The sequence below is a fragment of the Achroia grisella genome, unplaced genomic scaffold, assembly GCF_030625045.1.
Source record: "Achroia grisella isolate CSIRO2021 unplaced genomic scaffold, CSIRO_AGI_Agris_v1 utg1387, whole genome shotgun sequence".
NCBI classification, from domain to species: Eukaryota; Metazoa; Arthropoda; class Insecta; order Lepidoptera; family Pyralidae; genus Achroia; species Achroia grisella.
This window is the reverse complement of record NW_026712628.1, coordinates 504,038-525,038: the sequence shown is the minus strand read 5'-3', so window position 1 is coordinate 525,038 and position 21,001 is coordinate 504,038. Positions and strand designations below refer to the sequence as shown.

General features: G+C 32.2%; 1 protein-coding gene across 1 annotated transcript in view; it reads left to right on the top strand.

The window, feature by feature from the left end:
- The window catches only part of LOC131855414 (hemicentin-1-like), a 241,951-nt gene extending 222,325 nt beyond the window's left edge, over nucleotides 1-19,626 (top strand). The window contains exons 5-8 of the mRNA XM_059206687.1: nucleotides 3,861-3,904; nucleotides 14,764-14,881; nucleotides 15,892-16,079; nucleotides 19,442-19,626. Coding sequence (XP_059062670.1) covers nucleotides 3,861-3,904; nucleotides 14,764-14,881; nucleotides 15,892-16,079; nucleotides 19,442-19,551 — 460 coding nt within the window. The 3' untranslated portion in view covers nucleotides 19,552-19,626. The remainder of the gene's footprint in view (nucleotides 1-3,860; nucleotides 3,905-14,763; nucleotides 14,882-15,891; nucleotides 16,080-19,441) is intronic.
- Nucleotides 19,627-21,001: the final 1,375 nt, after the last annotated feature.

Genomic DNA, 21,001 nt, shown 5'->3' with positions numbered 1-21,001 from the left:
TACGGTCAGATCTTTATCATCATTCATTATCACAGATATCACAAGAAGAATGAGCAGAAACTTGTGTGTTTTATTTAATTATATGTAAATATTTGTTTAATTATATTTACATTAACAACTTACTTTAAATACGAAATATATAACTAAATTAAGAAGAAGAATAATAATAATATAATATGATAGTTCAGCTTTCCTTGTTTCCTTGTATTCATTTTGTTGAAAATTACACTTGCTACTAAATTCAAATTCAAATTCAAAAATCATTTATTCATATAGGACATTTTAGCCGCTTATGAACGTCAAGTTTTTACATTATATTTTTTTTCCCTATCGCCCAGTTAGGTATATAGATCCAATTGAGAAGAACTGGCAAGAAACTCAATTGAATTACTTTTTTTTAAATTTTTTTTTTATTTATTTACAATGTATATGTATTTATATAGGTGTCTATGTCTAACATTAAATGAAAACCCCGTGCATGAACAACTATTGCCATGCACACATGCACTAAAGCTCCACCTAAATTGATGACAAAGATGGTATATCAGGATATACGTACATTTCATAATAAAGAGGTCGTTTGGGGACGTGAGTAAAATATAATCGTCTACAGTTCAAACAACTTATGAGATGATGTAACTTTATTCACTGTAAGGGAATTAAGATTTGAGTGCAGGCACATTACAGGACTAACTAAAATAGGATAAGCTCCGTCAACGCGCCGATTTTTACAACAAATAAGCTTTTCCGTAAATGACTTTATCCCGGGTACTCACTCCCCTTGCTCGTGAAAAGTGACGATGCTGTAATCTCGCATTCGTCTCTCGTCATATTACTAGGGGGGCTAATGCCGAGATACAAAGTGGACCCATCACTCTAAGTCATAACGCAACGCACTGGGGCCGAGCCAAAAACCTCATGTTGGGAATATCGCAGCCGTATCAGGGTTGCCAACCATAGCGACAACTGTGTACGAGGGTTTTGGTCTTCAGTACGAGGTACGAGGACATCATAATTCTTGTACAATTTTGTACGAAATTTTAACTCGTGGTTTATGAATAGAGTAAGATACTGCGTTCCGATGAGTGGTAAAATAAAACAAATATAACCATTCAAAAGTGCTTAAATAATGTTTTTTTTATACTACAGTTGCAAACAGGCATACGGCCCATCTGATGGTAAATGTTTATTTAAATAACGATTATTTCTATTTTCATTACCAGCGTATTTGTGACGTTTACGAGATTTCCACTAGATTTCAAGGGAAAAGTATCCTATCTAGGATGTGATTTATTTATTCAATTTAATTTAGTAGTAGTTTTTTTGTCTTTCACATGTTTTTTCTGATTAAAATATCTACTAATTCTACTAAATATAGTAGAATTAGTAGAGCTTCTCATTGTAGTCACTGATATATATATAGATAATTGTTTTATTTTTGTCTTTATCCTATAAATGAACTTGGTACAGGAAAACAAAATAGCCGCTGACTCAGTATACACTTTCGCTCTCAAAAGATCAAAACAGTTATATATTTTATTCCAACAATGGTATTTCCGAACTTTAAAATCATTTTTTTTAAATATATTTTATAAATGAATGAATATATGTCGATATTTTAATTTATCTTAATGTTTATGTTTATTTATAATTTTGTAACTGATGAACTGTAACCTGTTTTACATGGCAAATAAATAAATCAGCTAACCACGATCTCATAAGCGTAAATTGTAAACTCAATTTTAGAATTTATATACTTATAGTTTTATAGCAAGGCGGCCGGGTGTAATCATTATATATATAAACCTCTTGAATCACTCTATCTATTAAAAAAAAAACCGTTTCAAAATCCGCTGCGTAGTTTAAAATATTTAAAAGAGCCAGACAGCGAAAGCGACTTAATTTATACTATGTATAGATATATAAATTTATACCTTTACGACTGGTGTGTTATTTAAAAAAAAACGGAAAGACTTAAGCATATATAGAGACGGAAAGACAGCGACAGCGACTTCATTTTATACTATGTAATGATAAGTTAATAAGTTAGAATTATAACTCATGTGGCTGGAGAGTTAATGTACGAAATTTTTGAAATCTGTGTACGAGGTAAAATTTTTAATTTTGACAACCCTGATCATGTTACAAAATACGTTTTGTTTACGCTCACGCCTCCTTATAGGTGGGTTGGAGGATAGATAATGCCTTTTTAAATTTATGTAATAACTTACACTTAAACACCGACATACACGCATTTTTTATATATGTTCTTATGACTCAGAGTTTTCGAAAGGCGACATTTATGTTGTCACGTCAAGCTGAAACAAATATAATCAATTATAGATTATTTTTTATTAAAATAAATAATATTGTAGCGAACTCTTTGATGAGTTGAGTTTTATATTATTTTTAAATTTTATTTATTTACTATTATATAGAATCTAACAAAAATTATGATTATAAAATTATATTATAAAATTATGATTATAATATTGCTGTCATATTAGTCGCATTTTATTTTAACTTCGTATATTCCTTATTAGAACCCTCAGCATCTCTCACTCATTAGACACATTAGATTGCTCCGCTTCAATATTTTTAAAACAAAGGTAACCAATGATACTCCATATAATATTAGTTATCTGCGAGTGAAAAGCACATCAAAATCAGTCCAGCCATTTCCGAAATTAGCAAGAACAAACAGACAAGCAGTTAAAATTTTCTTTAATTAATATTATATTTTGATGGCAGTAGCCTATCTATATTGATATGCATTGAGTGAAAAGTTGTTTCTTTAAAATTATAAACAGATACTTGAATTTCATTTTTGTATAGATATCAATGAACAATCATTGTTACTTAAACAAAGGTAAAATAAAATTAAAATATATTCGCTTAGTAAAAACATTTACAATATAGATACCAAACAAGAACCATATTTTACTTAAAAGAAGAATAATTAAAATAAATTCTCTCAGTAAAAACATTTACAATTTAGATATTGCTCCTTTTTGAATTCAGTTCAAAATGAACTGAAGCTACACAAATATCGCGCTGAATGCGAATGTGACGATATAAATCTAATTAAAAACCTATTAACTGGTATTGAATCAAAGATGATTACTCATCTAATGAACGATCAAAGGGCCGTCCGATATTGAACACAGAGCAAGTACATCAAAGGTACCCGATTGACTGAATAATTTAACATTTCAAAACTCGAAAAGGATTCGCTTCTGAATTTTCAATAGGCTCATTTCAAAATAACGTTATAACGTACACTTAAACCAGCGCGACATCAAAGTTAACTTAACTTTAATAAATATAACCCAATATCAGTAACTTAACCATTTAGTTTAAATGTTCATTTAAACCTTTTAAAAGATAATAATATTTTATATTTAGGTAAATAAACTGATGGATAGGATAGGTAAATATGTTATGTGCACACAAAATTGAAAATAATTATCAGGTGTGCCGCAAACTCGTTTGTTCCTATTCGGAGTCAGTTCGGAGTGATTTCAAGATGAGAAGAACTGATAAGAAACTCAGATATATCCTTTAGGTCTGATTGGTGTCTTTCTTCATGTGATGAGACAGTTTTCCGAATGAGTGGTAGATTAAAAAAAATGCGATGATTATTCAAAAGCGCTTCAATGTAAGTTTATTTGAATAAATGATTTTCTATTCTATTCTATTAACAATAATAATAATAATAATAATCTCAGGACAATTCACACAGCGCCATCTAGACCCAAGTTAAGCTAGCTAAAGCTTGTGTTATGGGTTCTAGACAACTGATACAAATACAAAGATATTTTTTTTTATTTATTTCGTAAATACATACATATTATACATAGAAAATACCCGGACCGATACAAACAATCATACTATGACTACAAATGTTTGTGCCGTGCGAGGAATCGAACCCGCGACCATCGGACGGAAAGCGGTGTGCCAGACCGCTAGACCACCGAGGTCGTCAACGTTATTCTATTGGAACAATAAACCACAACAAATACAAACTGTATAGTAAATCCACATATTCTACTGAAGTACCTACTTGACCCATTACATGTGGGTTTAGCTGAGTATAATTTATGGAGCCTCAAATCGAACAAGTTAAGTTTGTTAAGTTATAGGTTACCGAAGTGACTTTGTAACCTGTATACCTAACTTGTAGAACTTAGTGAAATTTACCTTCTATTCTTGGTATTAGTATGTAATATTACCGACGACCTGCGGTCTAGCACACCGCTTTACGTCCGATGGTCGCGGGTTCGATTCCTCGCACGGCACAAACATTTGTATTCATGAGTATGATTGTTTGTATCGTTCTGAGTATTTTCTATGTATAATATGTATGTATTTAACAGTTGTACCCATCATCATTTAGTATCTAGTACAATTGTTATATATTTATATTTGTCTAGTACCCATAACACAATTGCTTGTAAATTGTCCAGGGTTATTTATTTATTTATTTATTTAATATTATGTTATCTGTGGTATTAGTAAATTTAATTAACATTGTCCGTACATGTTATAATTTAATTGTAAATCTTAGGAATATAAGTAATATTTATTGATAACGTTGGTAACCACATCGCTTTATTGATTTCTTACGTCGTACAAATATTTGTATTCATGAGTATGATTGATGTATCGGTCTAGGTATTTTCTATGTGCATATCTTCATTTTCTTGCCTTTATCCCATTATTTGTGGTCGGCGCAGTATGTCATTCTCTTCCACTGTTCTCTATCAGTCGTCATATCTAAACATACACTTCTTTTATTCATATCATCTTGCACACAATCCATCCATCTTTTCTTAGGGGGGGACGCCCTAAGACACTCTATCATGTCCTAGTAACATCTTCCCATCCCTTGGTCTGCCTCTGCCACTACGTCCAGAAACAGCGGCGCCAGGTTTCCGACGTAATCAGGTGGGTTTCTCTTCACGTGTCCATACCATCGCAATCTATTTTCTTGCATTTTTTCGACAATATCGCGAACAGTCGGACCTCCTCGTACGTACTCGTTTGGTACGTATTTTATCGAGCCTGGGTATACCCAGGCGAGATAAAATACGTACGATAGAAGATAATATAATAATAAGTACGAAGATGTGCGGTATACCGCACATCTACCTCAGCATCTTCATTTCAGCAACTTGGAAGGGAAACAAATTCATAATGACAACAATAGTATTCATATTATGTACTATATATTACACACGTTTAGAAGCAATTTGTTAGATCACGCCTCACTAAAAGATACATCAACGGAACGAGCCTCTCAAATTCAAGCCAATTACACAGCCTTGTTATGCCTGATAGATGACTCACAATACTCCACACCGCTATTATACTACCTACACTATAAATTCTATATAATACTAGCTAATAATCGCGGGAACGCGATTTTTTTTTTTTTAATGGATGATAATGGAATGGTGCACCCGCCTGCTCTAATGGATTACGCTGGCGGGGCACCAGTGGAAGATGATAAGATGAGCATGAGGTCAGGTCAGTTAGCCCCTCGTGACAAATTCTCCAGTAATTGATCACGATGGTTTCCAGGGGGACCGCGTGGAGGTCGACCTGACATAGTACATTGCTAGCAATAAGATCATCAGTCCACATTACTAACAATCCCCTTTCCCCCCCCGGGAACGCGACTAGGTCCGCTTGGAGTTTAACTTTATTTTTCTAAAATAAAAGTAGCCTAAAGAACTAAAAATTATTTTTTTCGTCTTAATTTATTCGTTCCATTAGGTACTGATAGGTTCAAACTAATTCATTTACTAAAATAAAAGTAGCCGAACTTACTCCTTATTACATCAGCTACCTGCCAAAAAAAGTCCCATCAAACTCGGTCAAGCCATTTTAGAGATTAGTCGGTATAAACAGACAGACAGGCAAAAATGTTAAAAGATGTTATTTTGGTGTATGTACCGTATTTATATTCATATGCATGTAGTAAAAAACGGTTATTTCAATATTACAAACAAACACTCCAATTTTATTTATATATATATATTCATATGTATGTTAGTCTGTAAGGTATATATAATATGGGATATTAGTAGCGTGAATTAAATAACTAAATACATTTTTTTTTACCTAAAGTAAGTTGCAGTTAAAATATTGACTTTATTGTAGATCCGTATACACTTACCGTCCGTAAGTAGTTTAAATAAACATAAAAAGTAAAATCATAAAATCATCATACAAATCTATATGTATGATAATTTTATGATTTTACTTTCATATTGCGAATACATTAGCTCACAAAATGCAATAGTGGAAATATCGAGAGAGGTAAATACCTTTATTTACCTTAAAATTATTCATTTTAAAACCGGGTTCACGATATAAATAATGTATATAAAACGTGAAAGTTTAAAAATAACTATAGCATAGTAATACTAACAAAATGGATAGTAAACTATCTAGTGTCGTTTCAAACAAAAGTTTTTCCTTATTTACGATTTCGATTCGACACAGAACTAAAGAAATAATATATATATGACAGCCTCGGTGATCTAGTGGTTTAGCACACCGCTTTACTATCCGATGGTCGTGGGTTCGATTCCTCGCACGGTACAAACATTTGTATTAATGAGTATGATTGTTTGTATCGGTCTGGATGTTTTCTATGTATAATTTGTATTTATTTACAAAAAAAAATGTATCCATGTATTTATATCAGTTGTCTAGTACCCATAACACAATCTCTGCTTAGCTTGGGACTAGATGGCACTGTGTGAATGTCCGGAGAATATATATATATATATATATTTACATATGTATGCCACTTGTAACATTATTTCCATAGTTTCTAACTAATAAAAGTTCAAGCTATCTGCCGTCAAAATATACACGGACCTTACCGATCCAAGATTCGTATTGTGACTCTGAATACTTGACTATTAAGGTCATATGCTGTTTTGTATTCCTCGCCATCTCAACCCTTTCCTAAGCTTTTGTCTTATGAATTCCAGATGAGTCTTTCCACCCCGCGACCCAGCCTCCGCCCCGTTCCTCAGGTACCTATTTAGATTCCATTCTCTATACTATTTAGATTAATTATTCATTTTTGATGGATCCCATTGAATTTGCTGCAAATCGTATATAATTTATAAGGTCTAAATGAAATGATATTTTAGTATATTTTTGTAGATAATAAAAAAGGAGATGTCATCCTGTTTTATCTGTAGAAATAACCTGATATTAGTATATATAATAATATTTGCACCGCCAACAACTCTCTGCACAACTCATGGTTGCCTGGTAGAAAATGCCATTAGGTGTTAAGTCCGCCATATGTACTTTTTACTTATGTATGACGTACATTAAAGTTATTTAAATAATATGTATATATAGCTAGCTATTTTCGCGATTTCGTTATCGTAAAATTAAACTTTATTTTTCTAAAATAAAAGAATTTTCTCAAAATAAAAGTTATTACATCAGCTACCTGCCAAAAAAAGTCCTGTCTAAATCGGCCCAGCCATTTCAGAGATTAGCCGGAACAAACAGACAGATAGACAAAAATTGTAAAAAATGTTATTTTGGTGTATGTACCGTATTTATATTCATATGCATGTAGTAAAAAACGGTTATTTCAATATTACAAACAGACACTCCAATTTTATTTATATGTATAGATTTGTAGATGATAAAAAATAGTTAATAACTGTTTTATCTGTGGAAATAAGCTTACATAATCTTTAAACACATACCTTTACGACTGTTATCCGTAATGGCATACCAATGGTAAGAGGCATACCAATTTTCCATGTTATGGTAAATGCAACACATTATATGTCCAAATTTCGCTAGAAATATTTTGAATCCATTTGGGGGGGGGAGGGGGCGAACTTACCGTAGTATCTTTCATATTTACTTTGGTTTGATTACGGTGTTTATTTAACCGGAGAATCAGTCAGAAATATCAATTCATAAACAAAGATTTTTTTTGTCAACCGATTTGAACTCACTACCTCTTGGGTATCCGTCAGTTGTGTGTCACGATGCTTTTTAATCACAAGACCGTATATTGTTTTGAAATAAGGATTCTTCGACGTTCTATATTAATACGAGATGAGTTTCTTGTCAGTTCTTCTTATCTCGAAAGCCTGCGAACTGATTGTAGATTTGACATATCATAAGAGTCGGTAATAGACCTACATGAATATATAAATATATAATATACAAATCTAATTAAAACAATATTTATTTAAAAGAGCAACGCACAAGTTTCTTGGTCATTCTTCTTGTGATGAGTCTGCATTCCGAATGAGTGGTAGAATAAAAAAATGTTAGTATTCAAAAATCTGTAATGATATAATATAAAAAGATATGTATATGACGGTTTCGGTAATCTTGTTTTATGTTCTTTTTACTTCTGATGGTCGCGGGTTCAATTCCTTGCACAGTACAAACATTTGTATTCATCAGTATGATTGTACCTGGGTATTAACTATATATGTTATGTATGTATTTACAAAAAAATTGCGTAGTATTTATATCAGTTGTCTAGTATCCATAACACAAGCTGTACTTAGCTTGGGACTAGATGGCGCTGTGTGAATTGTTCATAGATATTATTATTATTATTTAACATTATTTTATTTAGACCTTATATATCAGCTGGAAGTTACTGAGTGGAGAAGAATATTGAAAAGAATGTACTTTAGAAATACTCCGATTTTCAGTTTTGTTTGTTGTAATAAAACAAACGTACAAAGTAAAAACAGAGAGGTCTTTCGAGATAAATACTTATCAATAATCCTTAAAAAGATCTGCAGCAAATTCAGTATTTGAGGCATGATATATTGTTTCTATTTTGCTTTATTTCTTTTAACAGTTTATTTGCAGCATCATTTTAAGAGTGCTTTTTTATCTTATTATTAAATACTAGTTGTTACCCGCCAGTTTGTGTGCATGAAAATAGTACCCAACTTACTAACATAACTTGAAATGTTACAAGTTTCGCATACAACGTTTGATCCCATATTTCATCGCCTTCAACTTTTATTTTGAGCAAAAGGTAGTTTATATGTTTCAACGCATATTTAAGTAGATACTTAATGGTTGCTTAAGTCGTACTTAATCTCTACCAACCCTTTAACATACATAGTATGAAAGTATATAACAACTAGCTCTGTACTTGGTTTCACTTGCGTGAAATGTATATATATATTATATATAATATACTAGCTACTTGCTCCGGCTTCACACGGATGTACATGTTTTATATATATAAATTCTTTATATTAACAAATAAGTTGCATTTTGAGTCGATATTTGTAACTTTGTATAAAATTCACCACTACTCTAAACAAATTTGCATGATTATATAATTATTGTCTTAAGTAAACTGTGATTAACGTCGTTGGTGATACATTTATCTTTCATCTCATCACATATTGTATGTATATTTAATATTGTATTACTGTTTGTTAGTCCTAAATAAATAAAAAAAAAAAAAACCTCCGGAATCACTCTGTTAAAAAATACCTCTTCAAAATCCGTTGCGTAGTTTTGAAGATTTTAGCATATATAGGGACGGACAGACAGCGACAGCGACTTTTTTATACTATATAATGATAAATGATTTATTTATTATTAACATAATTCTTGTTAATGTTCATTTAGAAAGTTATGTTAAAAAATCTTTAATAAAAAAACGAATGAAATGGATAATGGATTTTTCTAGTCAAGCATCATAATCTAAATTTAAATCACGATTTGAAATGTGTTATTCCAATAAGCTATATAATCGCAAAGTTTCATTAAAATCTATTCAGTAGTTTTTGCGTGAAAGAGTAACAAACATCATTTTTAATAAAAACTAACATTTTCATCCATCCACAAGAACAAACTTTCAAACTTTAAGAACATGTCTGACAAAATTTATATTATTTGATGACCACGGTGGTCTGGCGGTCTAGCACACCGCTTTACGTCCGATGGTTGCGGGTTCGATTCCTCGCACGGTACAGACATTTGTATTCATAAGTATGATTGTTTGCATCGGTCTGGGTACTTTCTATGTATAATATGTATGTATTTACGAAAAAAAGTTATCTATGTATTTGTATCAGTTGTCTAGTACCCATAACACAAGCTTTAGCTAGCTTAACTCGGGTCTCGATGGCGGTGTGGGAATTGTCCTGAGATTATTATTATTATTATAATAATAAAAATCCAGGATAATTCACACATCACTAGTCACAAACTAAGCAGAGCTTGTATTATAGGTGCTAGACAACACTTAGAAATACTTAACATTTTTTTTAAATATCTACATCGAATATGCTTAGATATATATAAGATTTTGTATTATTATAATAATAATAATAATATTTTTTTTAGTTTTCTCGGGTTTGCATATAACCTATCTGTTGGATATTTCACTCCGATTGCCTAAGGTTGCCTTGAAAAGATTGCTTTCAGCTATAAGGCTGCCTCATTGTAACACGTGTCCTTTAATATATTGTTTGAGACTTTTATTTATCATTACATACTATGTAATGATAAATAAAAGTCTCAAACAACACAGCGACAGAGACTTTATTTTATACTAATAAAATAAAGTCGCTGTCGCTGTCTGTCCGGTTCTATGTATGCTTAATCTTTTAAATTACGCAACGGATTTTGAAGCGGTTTTTTTTAATAGATAGAGTGATTCAAGAGGAAGGTTCATATATATAATATATGTACACCCGTGCGAAGCCGGGGCGAGTAGCTAGTATTTTATAATAGTATGTTACAAATAAAGTAAATATTCAACAATCATACTTATGAGCAGTGGCGTAGTTAGATAACCAAGGGCCCTGGGGCACATCAAAAAATAAGGCCCTGCTCAGCAGTGGGGTCCTACATTACACTGTTATTAAAAGGCACATATCGCTATCAGTCAAATTGACAACACTGCCAACCCACAGAAAGAATTTAGGTGAATTCCGAAGGTATAACTTTCGAATTTCTCTCAACTGAGTTGCCATGATTAAACTCGAGTTTCAACCTATCATATTCATTTTGAAAATGGGAGAAATTTTGAAAAGTCCACTTTGATCGAGATTTTCTGGTAAGGGTTCGAAGGCCCTGAGCTTGACATTGTACAGTTGTCTAGGTACTCCGCATGATAAACATGAGTGTACTGTGAAAATATCGAACTTTAACCATCGGAATAAGAGTAATGTAACCATCATCCCTTTAAATAATATTAATAATAATAATAATTAAAGACTCATTTGTGGCAAGTTGCTCCTATAAAACAATCTGCCAGTCATTTTCGTAGAACGTGCAAACAATATGTTATTTTTGTAGGCACAATTTATGGACAAATTGCTTTCCACGCGAGCAATTTTCTCCAAAGCTACATTGTATTGACACGCTGCATGATAAACATAGGTTCTGTTATTCAATATTTAACTTTAAATAATAATAGTAATGTAGTACATTTTTAAATACACATATATATAAGTGGTCGGCCACTCGAATTTAATTTAGATTATGCGTTTGAACATTAATGAATTTATGGTGATGTTTGACAATTAGTAAGACTATAGATATGTTCAAAATCTACCCTGTACCATCGTAAGCACAGATTATTATATTAGAGTCCGTTAGTTTGTGTTCCCGCGGTTTCTTATAATAAAATTTATTAATAATATTTAAATATATAACTACTGTACTGAACTGACAGGTACATGTTTTAGATGCTTATGTGTTCGCGCGCGCGCATTGTGTTGTGAATAATTTATGTTTGAAAGAAATTAGAATTAAGATAGGAAACCTACTGTGAAAAAACTACCACGAAAGCTAGCGAAGATATCTTCGAGACCAAGTGAAGCATAATTACAAGAAAATCCAAATAAGCATGTTTAATTATTCCAAATAACAACGTACGTGACAGACGCTTCCACATCCATTTTTAACCAATATATATATACATATATATAAGTTCCCTAACATTTAAATGGTAGAACAGAGAATTTATTATGGTATGTTTAACAATTAACAGATAATATTAATCTATTCTCAATTTGACCACAGATTTTAACAATAAACAAAAGAGTATATATGGGAGTGTGTGTTAAATACATGTTACTTTAAGTAATGTTTTTTTTAAATAAATACAGTAACGTTTTTGGGGATTGTTTTGGATGACAACTGTACTTGGAAACAACGTTAGTTAGTTAGTTAGTTAAATCGTTTTTCATATGCGCTATAGCGACTATTATCATGATTACGTTGCGACATAGCTTAGTTCTATGGGGAGACTCGGTAGAAGATTTTGTTTTAAATCATCTAGATTTTAAAAAAAATTAAAAGAATTATTTTGGGGTTTTGCTTTCAGACATATCAACCCCATTATTACAAACTAATCGGAACAATTCATAAAAATAATAAACAATCAAATAATTTCCAACTGCGAGGGATCTATTTATTAAGTTGCTTTTATCAGCGCACACAAACGCAGAGCAATATCCGTAGTAGGGGCATGTAGTTTGCTCTGAATAGTACCCACATCAAATTTGTTGATTAATCGGTAGAAGTTAATAGGGCTTTCATATTACATAAAAAAATGTATATGGGCCATATTCGTACATCAAGTACGAACGATAAAGAGTTGCAAACCTTTGTTGAAAGAATTGAACTTATTAAGCTTGCCATCGATGTACATTTATAAGGTCTGTTTATTCGTAAAGTCCTTCCCATAACTGTTAAAAAATGATATTGAAAGTAAATACACAAGAAGACGTCTCAATATGTTAGCTTATCCTTTACTAAAGACATCTAACAAAATATTTAACCACCTGCCAGATGAACTCGCAATTAAATAAATGAAAATTTAAGAAAGAACTATATAAGTGGTTAGTAAACATGTGCTTCTACAGTACAAATGAATATCTTTCAGATAAAAGGAGGTATTGATGTAGGCAAAACACCTTTTTTTTATTTTTTTTTTTTCTCTCCAATGTATTACCTAAATAATAATAATAATCTCAGGACAATTCACACAGAACCATCTAGACCCAAGTTAAGCTAGCTAGAGCTTGTGTTATGGGTACTAGATAACTGATACATATACATAGATATTTTTTTTTTGTAAATACATACATATTATACATAGAAAACACCCAGACCGATACAAACAATCATACTCATGAATACAAATGTTTGTGCCGTGCGAGGAATCGAACCCGCGACCATCGGTCGTAAAGCGGTGTGCTTGACCGCTAGACCACCGAGGTCGTCGAACCTAAAGTTCCTAATGACACCAAATATTGGAATAATAATAATTAGTTGTTATTTAAAAAATAAATATGATTGTTTCACTATGTAATTTTTCATATTACAGACCTTTAAAGCTTAAGTACCCCATCTTACCACCACCTCCCCTATGCGAGTCCAAAAACATGACTAATAATAGTGCAGTAATTTCTTGTTTATGTATGTTCTTGTCCACATAAGTAATTAATAATATAATTTAATCATTCCATGCAATCAAACTTGACTGTCTATATTGACTAAGGTTTTGGAGTCTCTTGCCTAGTTTGGGGCTAGGTGGCGCTGAATTGTCCTGAGTTATTATTATATTACCAGACAGTTTATAAATTGTTAGTTCACCACAGCGCCACCTAGTCCCAAGCTAGGCAAGAGACTAGACAACAGATATAAATATATAAATACTTTTATTTTGTAAATACTATAAATATTGTTCGGAATAATACCAGCTGCTGAGTTTCACCACCGTACCACCCGCCAGAAACTGAAATACCATCCTGATCATCTGGATGAATAGCGGTCTTCCACAGTATGGTTTTCTAGAAACCTTTTGCCTCGCACAACCACATTATGGAATCACCTTCCAGCAATGGTATTTCCGAACCGATACGATATTGAAACCTTCAAGAAAAGAGCTTATTCCTTTTTAAAAGGCCGACAACGTACTTGCAATTCCCCTGGTGTTGCGGGTGCTCATGGGCGGCGGTAATCACTTACCATCAGGTGAGCCGCATGCTCGTTTGTCCCCTGTGTTATATAAAAAAAAAATACATTTATAATATTCATAAGTTATACCTAGACCAATACAATACAATACAAACAATCACTTATCAAACCCGCGATCATCGGCCGTAAGGCATTGTTTAAACCGCTAGACTACCAAGGACGTCAAATATTCTAATATCCTAGATTAACATGTATATAAATACTTTTTGTTCAAAATAACGCAAATATAACTAGTTGCAACTATTATCCTTATCTGAAAATAACTCTGTCTGTCTGTCTCGATTTCACGCCAAAACTACTGAACCAATTTAAATTAAATTTGGTACACATGTAGTCTATAACCTGAGAAAGGCTATTTTTTATCTGAAAAAAGGGGTTGAAAGGTTATATGGAAGTATCGACAATTTATGGAGACGAAGTCGCGGGCACATCTAGTAGGTACATAAAACCAAACAAACATAGCTAGAAAGTCACAATAGCCTGTATTATACGCTTTGTCCACTGTATTAGAATTTCGTATCCAAAACTTTATTTGTCCAGTAGATATTTATTTCACGCGAATTCCACCCTTTTCCCATTCACTTACAGTCGTCTTTACATATTTCAATTTACAACAAGCTTTTTCCGAAATATTCCAACGTCGAATATTGTCTTCTACTGTCTACGTATATTTCAAGCGACTATCAACTATATTTCTTTCGTTTTAAGAGCTATTATTGTTTGTTGCAGCGGCGGCGGCTACTATTACGGGATCCCAGGATGTGTATGTGAAGAAAGGTAGCACGATATCACTGACATGTTCAGTGAATGTGCACTCCTCGCCGCCATCGAGTGCCTCAGTATTGTGGTAAGAAGCATTTGCATTTTTTTTATAGCTGGACTTGGTAACTTTTCCCGCCAGTTAATGGTAAGTGATTACCAAGGCAATAGATGAACAGCATAACGTTTAGAGAGCAATCAATTTACAGCATCGGTGGTCTAGTGGTTTAGCACACCGCTTTACTATCCGATGGTCGCGGGTTCGATTCCTCGCACGATAAAAACATTTGTATTCATGAGTATGCTTATTTGTATCGGTCTGGGTGTTGTCAACAATCCAAATTCAAAATGTCTTTATTCATGTAGGTCTTATTACACACTCTTATGATATGTCAAATCTACCTTCAGTTCGGAATGATTTCGAGATGAGAAGAACTGAGAAGAAACTCAGCTCGTATTCTTTTCAAATTAATGTACATGTTTACAATAATACTTCATATCTAATCATTTTTAAATTCAAATTTGGGAGAATAGAGTGACTACTAGCATATGCTATTGCAAAAGCAAGTAGTCTAATCAGTGTTCGTAACCCGAACAGACCAGTCCCCACAAGCAGCACCCGTTCACGAATATGACGGATGAGCCGTCCATCATTGCACTCAACCATATTAGAGGGACATTGACCCGGCCCACCACGCCGCCACAAATTTGAACTTTATAGCGAGCATGACTGTTTCAAGTTACATCACTACATCATTTATATTATTCACAGCATAATCTGTAACAATAGATTTCCCTCATTATTTGGTTTACATTTTTTTTTCACACAGCGCCATCTAGACTCAAGTTAAGCTAGCTAAAGCTTGTGTTATAGGTACTAGATAACTGATACATCTACATAGATTTTTTTAGTAAATACATACATATTATAAATAGAAAACACCCAGACCGATACAAACAATCATACTCATGAATACAAATATTCATCCAAGGAATCGAACCCGCGACGATTAGATTTACATTATTTAAATTACAACATCCACATTGCTAAATCTGCTTCCTCATTTGGAGAGGTCATAAAACCTGCTGTCTTCACAGGTACCATGGCAATTCAGTGGTAGACTTCGACTCCCCTCGAGGGGGCATCAGCTTGGAGACAGAGAAGACGGAAGGGGGTACTACCAGCAAACTGCTGGTCACCAAGGCCGCTCTTACCGACTCCGGGAATTACACTTGTGTGCCGAACAATGCTCATCCAGCCTCCGTCTCGGTACACGTGCTTAATGGTGAGCAATTAATAATTGATAATTGGACTAACTTACCTAAGTGACGTCCAATTGTAATTTTATGAACGTTGATCTGAAATATAATTGATTTAAATAACATCTATTAAAAAGAGCAACACACAAGTTTCTTGCTCATTCTTCTTGTGATGAATCTGCATTCCGAATGAGTGGTAGAATCAAAATATGACTATTCAAAAGTGCTTGTAATGAGTTTATTTGAATAAAGATTATTTCTATTTCTATTTCTATTTACTGTGCAGTATTCTATACTAATATACTAGCTACCCACCCCGTCTTCGTACGGGTGTATATGTATTATATATATAATACATATATGTACATATGAACCTTCCACTTGAAACACTCTATCTATAAAAAAATCGCTTCAAAATCTGTTGCATAGTTTTAAAGATGTTGAAGTGATTTGGGCTGTGCGTTGATAGAGCACTACGTCAGTCACCTTTGAGTTATATATATTTAGATGTAATTTTACAGTTAAAGTTGGTTCTAGGTAATAAATGGCAAAAAGTTGCATAACACAATATGAGCACGCTGATATCCTAAACTAGATATTACACGTGTTACCAGGGCTCTTATTATTATTATCTAATAATAATAATAATTATTTATTTATTTTCTTGCTACATGGTAGTTTCGAATCTTATTAACTAATAAAAGTCCTAAGTGACTAGAAATCCTTGACGACCTCGGTGGTCTAGCGGTCTAGCACACCGCTTTACGACCGATAGTCGCGGGTTCGATTCCTCGCACGGCACAAACATTTGTATACATGAGTATGATTATTTGTATCGAGAGTTTTCTGTGTATAATATGTATGTATTTACAAAAAAAAAAACTATTTATGTATATGTATCAGTTGTCTAGTAAAATTATTCTAGATGAATGTGTGAAGACCCGAGATTATTATTATTATTAAATAATGTATATTAAACACGAAAGTTCAAAATTAAATTTAATATAAAAATTATGTCATTACATTACGAATACCCACAAATACATTTAAATATCTGTATTAATTAATTAATGTTAATATTTATAGTTATTAATAAAAATTATATAATGTCATCTATTTTGCATGTAAAATAATCTTCCATTGATTAAAAACACTTATTTATCAGCCATTTCATTAATTTGTCTTTGAACCATTTTAAACAGATATTTGTAATTGTAGTTGGTAATTTATTATATATATTTATGCAACAGCTATAACTATTACTGTGATACAAACGTGTTCTCATTTTTGGTAATACAAGTAACTAAATTACATTTGTTACTTGATATAGATATACCTTCTTTATGTCCCCTCCGATCGACCCCCCATCCAATTCAAACGGGGATCGAAATTACGACGGCCTGAGCCGAGGTTCGAATCCCTAGTGGTGCCCTCAGACTAAAGTCGTATCCGTCAGGCAGGAGCTGGCCTTCAGCCGCTCCATAAGTCCTTCCGCGGGTTTGGAGTGCCATCTGACCTCGCCCCCTAACGTCCGGCGAAGCTGTAAAGTTAGAATAGTACGAAAAAAAAACCTTCTTTACTAAGCCCATGTATAATATATACTAATAGCCTATATGTTATTCTGATATATGTATAATAAGCTTGTGAGTATGTATCCATACATACTGGATGGTTGGATGTTTGTGACTCTTTCACGCAAAAACTACTGAACGGATTTTGATGAAACTTTACAGTAATATAGCTTATACCCTAGAATAACACATAGGTTATAATTTCAAAAGATATTAGATGCATTGTGCGAAATATGTAATGAGAAATGTCAAGTAAGTGTGATACAGACGAAGTTGGGCAGATCAGCTAAAAAATCAAAATTCAAAATATATTTATTCATATAGGTCTATTACAGACTCTTATGATATGTCAAATCTACCGTCAGTTCGGAATGATTTCAGCTTAGGACGTACTTCAAATTCGAAATTCAAAATATCTTTATTCATATAGGTCTATTACAGACTCTTATGATATGTCAAATCTACCGTCAGTTCGGAATGATTTCAGCTTGTGATGTACTTCAAATTCGAAATTCAAAATATCTTTATTCATATAGGTCTATTACACACTCTTATGATATGTCAAATCTACCGTCAGTTCGGAATGATTTCAGCGTATGACGTACTTCAAATTCGAAATTCAAAATATCTTTATTCATATAGGTCTATTACACACTCTTATGATATGTCAAATCTACCGTCAGTTCGGAATGTTTTCAGCTTATGAGGTACTTCAAATTCGAAATTCAAAATATCTTTATTCATATAGGTCTATTACAGACTCTTATGATATGTCAAATCTACCGTCAGTTCGGAATGATTTCAGCTTGTGATGTACTTCAAATTCGAAATTCAAAATATCTTTATTCATATAGGTCTATTACAGACTCTTATGATATGTCAAATCTACCGTCAGTTCGGAATGTTTTCAGCTTATGAGGTACTTCAAATTCGAAATTCAAAATATCTTTATTCATATAGGTCTATTACAGACTCTTATGATATGTCAAATCTACCGTCAGTTCGGAATGATTTCAGCTTTGGACGTACTTCAAATTCGAAATTTAAAATACCTTTATTCATGTAGGTCTATTACAGACTCTTATGATATGTCAAATCTACCGTCAGTTCGGAATGATTTCAGCTTAGGACGTACTTCAAATTCGAAATTCAAAATATCTTTATTCATATAGGTCTATTACAGACTCTTATGATATGTCAAATCTACCGTCAGTTCGGAATGTTTTCAGCTTATGAGGTACTTCAAATTCGATTCAAAATATCTTTATTCATATAGGTCTATTACACACTCTTATGATATGTCAAATCTACCGTCAGTTCGGAATGATTTCAATAACGTACTTCAAATTCGAAATTCAAAATATCTTTATTCATATAGGTCTATTACAGACTCTTATGATATGTCAAATCTACCGTCAGTTCGGAATGATTTCAGCTTGTGATGTACTTCAAATTCGAAATTCAAAATATCTTTATTCATATAGGTCTATTACAGACTCTTATGATATGTCAAATCTACCGTCAGTTCGGAATGATTTCAGCTTGTGATGTACTTCAAATTCGAAATTCAAAATATCTTTATTCATATAGGTCTATTACAGACTGTTATGACATGTCAAATCTACCGTCAGTTCGGAATGATATCGAGATGAGAAGAACTGACAAGAAACTCAGCTCGTATTCTTTTCAAATTAATATTATACATGTTTACAACAATACAGATTAATTTTTAAATTCAAACTTGGGAGAACAGTGTGACTATCTAGTATACTGTAATACTCACTCTCTGGAACGATCTGATGTGTTGTTTGTTACAGGCGAACACCCAGCCGCTATGCAGACAAGTAACCGAGCATCATCCTACCTCACGTCCCAGCTGAGCTGTGCAGTAGTCACCTACCTTTTATCCTCGATGGTGTGCAGATGATCAGCTGAAAGCGTTTCAGCTGGACGCGGGGCGGTACTTCTGATTGTACTTCTTTTAATCTATAAATAATTTCTTTTCGTGTAATTATAGTTAAAATTTAATGCAGAATAAAGAAGAATATAAATCTTCTCCATTACTACATGATTTCTATCAATTTAACAGTAAATAAAGAATTTAAAAATTAAATTTTTGTCAATTTATAGTATGTTTCTTAAATAAAAAATATAGTAATTTACAATTGTTATAACAATTATAAAAATTGTTTCTGCAATTGTCTTAATACATTTTTTATATGTTATTGTTACATATAATATTAATTCGAAGCCTCCAGCCCCCCACACAATGACTTGTTAATATTAATTAACTTTAGATATAATTGAAATCGTTAGAAAAATGTTATGAAGATATTCAAAATCGAAAAGACGTATTTATTATGCGAAAAAAATAAGAAGTCCCTAGGTGAAAAATAATGTTATTAATTTTTTTGTATAAATTATACTTTATATTTATTATAATTAATTTTGTTTTTTTTTACATATATAAATTAATGTATAAACATTAATTAAAAAATTATATTTGTAATAAATAATTTCACTACAATTTATATATATTTAATTTATTATTATTGTCTTCTTTATGTTTATATGAAGAGAGGTAGCAGTCATTAGCGATATTTAAAATGGAGGTATGTATAATATATAAATTATTCAAACTCAAATGACGTAACAGTCCATTCGTCAAAGCTAGGTCATTTAAATTACGACCTTGAGACTGTGGAATAGAGCAGACAGTGTCCTCTCAACGTGACACTCATAAATTTATTATTAAATTGTATTTATATTTCGATATTGTATAACATTCAAATAAATACAAAATAATAATTATACAGTTTTGTATTGTTTCAATATAGAGCAAGAGCGTAATAACGAGAGCGTATGAGAAGTTATAATAGAAGTTTTGAATTTATGTTCAATGAAATGAATATTTATATAATATAATATAATTGAATACTTTTATATTTGTAATTAAGTATTTAAATACCACTAATGACTTCACAATTTTATACATCGCTGCCGAAAATTTTATGAATTTAAGATCTAACACAGCGATACACCACCCCAGTTCTTGTGCTGAAAAACAGCGTTGCAGCGCTCCAGCCGCTGCAGCATTATGCTGAGCACGGACCTACTCGGTAGATGCTTCGACAGACATGCACGTAATTTTGTAACAATATATGAAAATTTACTTTTTTTTTGTTAGTGTTGCAATGTTTTGAGGTTTTTTTTTGTTTAATGTGCGTTTAGTTTTATTAACATCTAACAAATAAATATCTTTCTACTTCATTTAAAATCATTATTGTTTACTTCTGTAAATAATTTAATATTTTTAATTAATCAATAAATGTATATTCTGATCAAAATATTAACAGGTTGTAATAATTTTGTAAATG